Source organism: Mustela nivalis (assembly GCF_964662115.1).
Source record: "Mustela nivalis genome assembly, chromosome: 7".
In the NCBI taxonomy this organism is placed as follows: domain Eukaryota; kingdom Metazoa; phylum Chordata; class Mammalia; order Carnivora; family Mustelidae; genus Mustela; species Mustela nivalis.
The window spans coordinates 9,752,883-9,760,466 of record NC_139026.1 but is presented as its reverse complement, the minus strand read 5'-3'; the positions used below and the strand labels follow the sequence as shown (position 1 = coordinate 9,760,466).

General features: G+C 58.0%; 1 protein-coding gene across 2 annotated transcripts; it reads left to right on the top strand.

Annotated features, from left to right (window-relative positions):
* The first annotated feature begins 1,421 nt into the window (after positions 1–1,421).
* Positions 1,422–4,982, top strand: LGALS1 (galectin 1). Of its 2 annotated transcripts, XM_082740170.1 has the most exons (4): positions 1,644–1,752; positions 3,023–3,102; positions 4,351–4,522; positions 4,778–4,982. In XM_082740170.1, the coding sequence occupies exons 1-4, from the start codon at positions 1,744–1,746 to the stop codon at positions 4,922–4,924; spliced, it is 408 nt and encodes a 135-aa protein (XP_082596296.1). In that variant the 5' UTR covers positions 1,644–1,743; the 3' UTR covers positions 4,925–4,982. The 2 variants fall into 2 exon arrangements, with proteins under 2 accessions (XP_082596295.1, XP_082596296.1); XM_082740169.1 differs by lacking the exon at positions 4,351–4,522 and having other exon boundaries at positions 1,422–1,752.
* The last annotated feature ends 2,602 nt before the right edge of the window (positions 4,983–7,584 follow it).

Here is a 7,584-nt window from a genome sequence, read left to right as displayed (position 1 = left end):
GTAAATGACAGCAGGATCATAACACTGCACCAAGAATCTCCCAACAATCTTGATGTTAATGCCTGACCTAAGGACGACATTGATCAAGCCATAAGGGCAAGGCCTCCCCCACCCAGCACCTTGTAGGCCCTCCCTAACATGTGAGAACTCTGTTGAAATCTCCCATCCCTTCACCACCTCCCCCCAACCGTGGGGTATATAACATGCCGACCCTCACAACCCGGGGCAGCAGCTCTTCCTGCCCACGGGTCCTTCCCCGTGCTTTAATAAACCACCATTTTGCACCAACGACGTCTTAAGAATTCTTTCTTTAGTCGTCGGCTCCGAACCTCCTCACCCCACCGAACCTGACTTAGGTTCTGGGACTTCATCAGGTCCTATTTTAAGTAATACATTATTCTGAGGGACAGTTACACATGGCTCCCCAGCACCCTCCGTTAAAATAATGGCCCAGCCCCTGGAATGAGGCCCTTCCTGATCCAGATGCTGTCGGCCTCCCATCTCATGCCCGGACTTCCCCAGCATACCCGAAACTTCAGCAGTGCCCAGATGCTCCCTGTTCCCCAGAAGTGCGCTTTCTCACGTCTGAGCCTTTGCTCATGCTGGAATGCCAGCTCTTCACCCATCCTGCAAGACCCACCTCGGGGGCACCTGGGTGGCTCCGTTGGTTGAGCGTCTGACTTCAGCTCTGGTCATGATCCCAGGGTCCTGGGATCGAGCCCCGCATGGGGCTCTCTGCACGGCGGGGAGCCTGCTTCCCCCTCTCTCTCTGCCTACCTCTCTGACTACTTGTGATCTCTCTCTCTGTGTCAAATAAATAAATTAAAAATCTTAAAAAAAAAAAAATGAACAGAGAAGGGAAAGCCCGGGCCTAGCCTTGGAGAGAGAGATGTGAAGAGGAGTGGAAGGGAAGGGGGCAAGAGCCAGACACCCAACCCCTCCTGGCCTGGCCCACCCCGGGGCCCCCTCTCAGGCCTGACTCAGGCCTGACGCTGTCAGGCAGGAGCCCTTGGAGGCTCCGCAGCAGGCCCCTCAGGAGGGCTGAGGCATGAAGCCTGAGGCCTGGCACCCGGCCCAGGCTTTCTTTAGCGCTAAATGAGGAGCGCCAGCAGCAGCCACAATCCCAGCTTCCGGGGAGGCCCGGGTGGGGCCAGGGCCTTGTGGTTCAAGGTCCCGGGCCCTCTGCAGAGGCCTGCAGTGCAGGCCACGCCCTGGTCCCTGCAGGGAGCAGCCACATGAACCCCAGTTCTAATCCGCTGAGGGACCCTGGATCCCTTCAGCCATCTTCTCTGGGTAGCCCCTGAGCTCGGCCTGCTGGCCCTAGGCCCCCTTCCCGCCAACTCTAGTGCCTAACTCATCCTCAAACTATTTTCCACTGGCTCCCCCCACCCCCAATCCCTGCCACAGCACAATTTTTTTGGTGGGGGTGGGGAGGGATGAAGGGGAATGGAAGGTGGAGCCTGGACCCTGGGGGAGTGGTTAAGGAAGACGGTGGGGGGGGGGCTTGCCACTCTGATTGGTCACCTCTGCTCCAGAAAGTCTTCAAAATTCCATTGACCCCGCCTCCAGTGGGCCCCCATCCCTGTCCTGCCTTACAATTGGCTGGGATTCTAGGGGGCGGGACTTACCGGAGCCCGGTCCCGTTAAAAGGGTGGGAGCGGCCCAGGGTCCCACCTCTCCCCTTGAGTCTTGAGACAGCTGGTGTGGCAGGCATTCCGCGGGAACATCCTCTGGTCCTCAGTCATGGCTTGTGTGAGTGTGGGGATCCCGTCCCAATGCCCAGGGATGGTGGGGGGGCAGACAGCTGGGGGAGGGGGGGGGTAGATGAAGATCTGAGTTTTAGTCCCTGGGGTGTGGCTTTGACCGAGTACCTTCTCTTTGCTGTGCCTCAGTGGCCGCGTCTGTAAAATGGGGGTGGGCGCCATGGCCCCTAAAGGCCCTTCCTGGCCTAAGAATTATCTGAGTTCCTCCGGGGTCTGACAGCACAGTTATTTCCGCCAGGGTTTGACAGTCTGCAGCACTCCGATACTGGGAGAGAGAAGGGTGTGGCAAACTGGTGGGGTGTTGACTTTGATGACACCCAGCCTGCTGTCCCTTCCCCCTCCTTCACCCCAGAGAGCCTCCTGTCCCTTCCCCCCCTGCAGCTGTCCCCAGTCACTGGGCCAGGGCAGAGTCATCCTCTGCTCTAGAGAGCTCTGAAAAGTCGCCAAGATTTGACCGGCTGCCCGAGAGGGCGCCTGCTTGGGTTAGTGGGTGGAGGGTGGTTCTGTGCAGGGTAGTCAGGTGGGGGCTGGGTAATTCCCATCCCCCTCCACACACACATTCTCCATGCCTGCAGATGGGGTGCTAAAGGGAAGAGAAGGAGGCTAGAATCTTCTGCAGGCCCCAAGGAAAGGGGTTCAAGTTTGTAGCAGAAGGAACCACTCACACCAGTTAGCCTGTGCGGTCAATCTTAATATTGCTGAGCTGGCCGGGCTACCGAGTCTGGCCCTTGGCCGCTCACTCTTCCTTCTGCACAGGAGCCTGGCTGCGCCCCTTAGGGGTCTCCTCTCCAACCCCTGCGCCTTTCTGTACGGAGGGGCTTGAAGGGGACGGTGGGGGATCTCCCAGCCCCGGGTTGCCTCTTCTCCAGCAGGGGGGCCAACCCAGGTGCCTTTCTTTGCCACCCAGTCGCAGTGTCACTCATTCTGAGTCCGATTCTCTCCATCCATCTATTAAATGAAGGAATGGAACATATCATCTCACCTCCCAAGCCGCTCTGAATCTAAAATCCCCAAGCTGAATCGCAAAAACTTCTAGATCTTGCCTTCCACAACCTCGGCAGTGGTAACAGACAGGAAATGGACCCGGCTGGGAGCAGCGACTTATCCGGGACCACACGGAGAAAGAGAGTCTAGAACTTGCTCCAGATTCCCCAGGCTTCCCGCGGGCGGGGCCAGAGGATCCAGGGCGGGCACGCCCCCGCCCCTCCCCCTCCCGCACTGTGTCCTCTAACCCCGCTGGGTGGGTCTCCTCGTTGCAGGGTCTGATCGCCAGCAACCTGAATCTCAAACCTGGGCAGTGCCTCAGAGTGCAGGGCGAGGTGGCCCCCGAAGCCAAGAGGTGAGAGGGTGAAGGTTGGGGTAGCAGGCCGCAGGGGCCCGGGCTGCGGAACCCGGCGGAGCGGGGCGGCGGAGCGGGCCCCGCTCTGGGAGGGGCGTGGAGTCCCCGGTCAGACTGCCCAGTCCAGACCACCAGCTGGGGGACTCACTGAGCCGGGAGACTCTAGTTCTGGCCCTGCCGCCTCCTGTGTGACGGAGGCCCCGCACCTCCCTCCCGCGGCGAGGGGGTTAACGGCAGCCGCGTTCTCTGGGTGAGTCACTTCCTCCGCGCGGGGTCTGGATGCCCCCACTACAGTCGCCCCCATCCCTCCCCGCTGGAGCCTCCTAAGCTAAACCAGCTGCAGCCTCGGCCTCTACCTTGCCTGCCCCGCCCCCACTGTGGGCGGGAGCCGAGGTCCCTGGGGGCCTGGGAGAGGGAATGGGGGCGCCGCTCCCCTGCTGGTCCGCTCCCCTGCTGGTTCTAGGAGGTCCTCTCCTCTTGCCCCCACCCTCTTCACTCACTCAAACTTTCACTCCTTCAGCCCTTCTTCCAAGCTGCCTAGTCTCTCCGCAGCCGTGTGACCTTGGACCCGTCAACCCACCGCACTGCACTGCACTGCGCTCCAATCAGTTGTCAGTTCCCTGCTTGGGGAGGTGGTTGTGTGGAGAAAGTGAGATGCTGGGTCGCTCGGTGACCGGTGACCGTGACGCTGACCAGCTGATCTTAGAAAGAGCCGCACACATCGTGTGCTTTATGCTTTTCATGCCTACCAAACCCTCCGAGAGACATAACGCTCTTCTCTCCACTTAGCAAATGCGTTTTGGATGATGATGATGGGTTTGCTAGCCACCCCCCCCACCCCCCACCCCACCCCCGCTCTTGAGCACCTACCGCGGGCTGTCCTGCTGGGCACCAGGAGCACAGAGATACACAAGGCAGACAGGACATGCGCCCTCCCAGAGGTCACCGTGCGGAGGAGGTCTGTTGGTCCGTGACCAGAGGGACACAAAGTCATGTCTGTAAGAGTCTGGGCTTGGCCATCCGCACAGTCAGACCCTTAGCGATTCCTCCTGGACAGCCCCCATGGGGCAGATGAGGAGACTGAGGCCCAGAGAAGGGCAGGGACTTGCTCAAGGTCACACAGCCAGGAGGCGGCAGGGCCAGAACTAGAGCCTCCTCCCTGCTCCCCCAGCTGGTGGCCTGGACTGGGCAGTCCGAGGGGGGACTGCGGCCGGCTGCAAAGGTCTCAGTGCCCCCTGCTCCCCGCAGCTTCGCCCTGAACCTGGGCAAAGATGGCAACAACCTGTGCCTGCACTTCAACCCCCGCTTCGAAGCGCACGGGGACGTCAACACCATCGTGTGTAACAGCAGAAGCGAAGGGGCCTGGGGCGAGGAGCTTCGAGAGTCTAACTTCCCCTTCCTGCCTGGGAGCCCCATGGAGGTGGGCTGGGGCCTGGGGCCAGGGGCGAGGGGTGGCTGGCAGAGCAGTCCTTAGCAGCTACAGACCTAGATCCCACCCTGCCCTCCCTCCCATCCCCTGTCCCCTCTCTCCCCTCCCCTGCTGTGATCAGGCCGGTGAGCACCAGCCCCTCTCCCAGGGAGCCTGTGTCCTGGGACCTGCAGGCCAGCTGTGACCGCAGAGCCCAGGCTCCCGATTCAGGGCCCCTGCCACTCCCTGCCCCTCTCCATCCTCCAGGTGTGCGTCTCCTTCGATAATGCCGACCTGACCATCAAGCTGCCGGATGGATACTCCTTCAAGTTCCCCAACCGCCTCAACCTGGAGGCCATCGAGTACCTGTCGGCTGATGGGGACATGAAAATTAGGTGTCTGGCTTTCGACTAAGGGCAGCCCGGACGTGGCCCCTAATAAAGGCAGCTGCCTCTGCTGCCTCTGGACCAGCCTTCTGTGTGTGTGTTGGTGGGGAGGGGCGCGGTGGAAGGGGAGGTTGCCACCAACTCCCGCAGGCTCCCCCTCCTTTCCCTCCATTTGCATGGGAGGGAGCTGGAGGCTGATGAAAGAAACCCAGTCACAGCCCTCCCAACGGCTCCCAACCCAGGGAGCCCCAGCACACACTAGGTACTCAGAAGAGGAAAAATCAACGAAACCAGGGGGAAAGAGGCAAGGGAGGACTGATGGGTGCCGTGGTAGCTGGCGGCAGAGAGGGAGGTGGAGGGAAGAATCATGGGCTCCTCGACGGCTCTCAGGAGCTAGAAAGAGATGGGGTTCAGAGCTGTGTGTCCTGGTGCGTGTGAACTGACCTCTCTGAGCCTTTGGTTTATGTACCTATACAAGGCAGGGTTTGAGAGCACATAGCCTATCAGAGGGCTGTCTGAGAAGATTACATGAGACCTGAGAAGCAATTCAAGTTCAATGCCTGGCACAGGGCAAATGCCCGATGATGGACGTTGGCTTCCTGTCCCTGCTGCATTAGCACACGATGTTATCAATGTGGTTTTCGAATATAAGTGAAATTGGGTGGGATGGGGCATGGAGATGGCCCCCAAGAAAATTCTAAAGACGTATTTGGTGTGAAAAGCACGGTCCCATGAGCAGAAAGAGATGCCTGGGGTTGTGAGGAGTGGCCCATGATCCTTTCAAGTTGGGAGGGGGTTAAAGTCTTAGTCATAAGACCCTTCAGATGTATATCAGTGGGCCATATGCTTGGGGATGATTGTCAACACGTATCTTGGAGGGGTTAGAGATAAAAGGAAGTTTCCAAAGGAATTTTTTTTTTTAAGATTTTATTTATTTAGTTGACAGAGATCACAAGTAGGCAGAGAGAAAGGAAGGGAAGCAGGCTCCCCGCTGAGCAGAAAGCACGATGCTGGGCTGGATCCCAGGACTCTGGGATCATGACCTGAGCTGAAGGCAGAGGCTTTAACCCACTGAGCCACTCAGGCGCCCCACCAAAGGAATTTTTATATGGTAAAGTAGACCTGGGGTGGGATGTGTGTCAGTCAGGCTAGGTTTGCCTTTTGCCCTTAGCAGAGTTTTAACATTGAGGCAGTTGTGTCCCTGGAGGAATGTCACTCCGCCTATTTCAAGGACTTGTCAGTGGGCTGTAGTTAGAAAGGAATTTTTTTTTAAAGATTTTATTTATTTGACAGAGATCACAAGTAGGCAGAGGCAGGCAGAGAGAAAGGGGGAAGCAGGCTCCTTCTGAGCAGAGAGCCCGATGATGTGGGGCTCGATCTCAGGCCCCTGAGACCATGACTGAGCCAAAGGCAGAGGCTTTAACCCACTGAGCCACCCAGGTGCCCCGACAGTAAAGAAATTTAATAATTTTTCTTCTGCCTTTGTTCCCCACATCAAAGAGGACCTACAAGATAACGCTAAAGGGAACCTACAAGATACTGCTAAAGAGGCCTTGCCACTGTCAAGTTAAGGTTGTTTACCCCTCTACAAAGGTATTAACATTAAGATAATTGGGAGCTTTCTGGAGGAATGTCACACTAGTCCCACCCAGGCGTGGGAGTTGGGGGGGGAAGGTTGTAGAGTGTCAGCTCCTGTGTCTTCAGACAGGCTTCTGCTCCCTCATCGATCAGCCCAGTTTGAAGGGAAGGAAAACCGCTCTGCAGGATGGCATGGCTGCCTGGTCTGCACCGGCCCCGCTGAGAGCTGCGAGGCGGCCCAGACAGCCCAGCCTTGTGGTTCCAGGCCACATGCCACCACGCTGGAGCCCAAGGGCGACCAGGTCTGGAAGCTGCTGGTTCTGTGACAATGGCAGAACCCTCATCCTGACACTGGGGAGAGGGGCTCAGGCAATGATGCTGGCTCAACTCCTGGCCCGTTCCCCCACCCACCCAGAAGTTTGTTCATTTGCTTATAATCGCTGTACCAAACCTGGGGCTTGAACTCATGACCCCAAGATCCAGAGTCACATGCTCTGCGGACTAAGCCAGCCGGGCACCCCTGTTGGCCAGGTTCTGTATAGGAGGAACTGGGGCATGGGGTGTGGGGGGGACATGCCAACCCCCCCCACCACAAGGAACTGGGTAGAGGCAGGCAGTCTCCCTGCTCCCAGAGGTCCCTTTCGTGCAGAGCAGAGGAGTTCAGGGAAACTCAGTTGGCCTGGGAGGAGGTCTCCAGGAGCCCCTCCTCTCTTGGATTCCAAAGAGGACATGTCTTGCAAGACCCACCAGGCTCGACTCCCCCAGAGGGCATTGATTATTATTTTATTTTATTAAATATTTTTATTTATTTGACAGAGAGCGAGACAAGAGAGGAAACATGAGCAGGGGCAGAGAGAAAGGGAGAAGCAGGCTTCCTGAAGAGCAGGGAGCCAGACGCGCGGCTAAATCCCCGGACCCTGGGATCAATCCCCGGACCCTGGGATCATGACCTGAGCCAAAGGCAGATGCTCAACAACCAATCCACCCAGGCGCCCCAGAGGGCATGTTTAACCCAGCCCAGCATACTCACTTATATAAGTGATGGGACCTGGGATGAGGGCCAGGCAACCCGGCAGACTGACCATCCCCTGGCTCCTTTTTGCTTCCTGC

Coding starts and splice junctions, on each gene's coding strand:
- LGALS1 (XM_082740169.1), top strand. CDS start 1,437: ATGAAGGGGAATGGAAGGTGGAGCCTGGACCCTGGGGGAGTGGTTAAG. Junction 1,753..3,022: donor GGTCCTCAGTCATGGCTTGT/GTGAGTGTGGGG, acceptor TCCTCGTTGCAG/GGTCTGATCGCCAGCAACCT. Junction 3,103..4,777: donor GTGGCCCCCGAAGCCAAGAG/GTGAGAGGGTGA, acceptor TCCATCCTCCAG/GTGTGCGTCTCCTTCGATAA.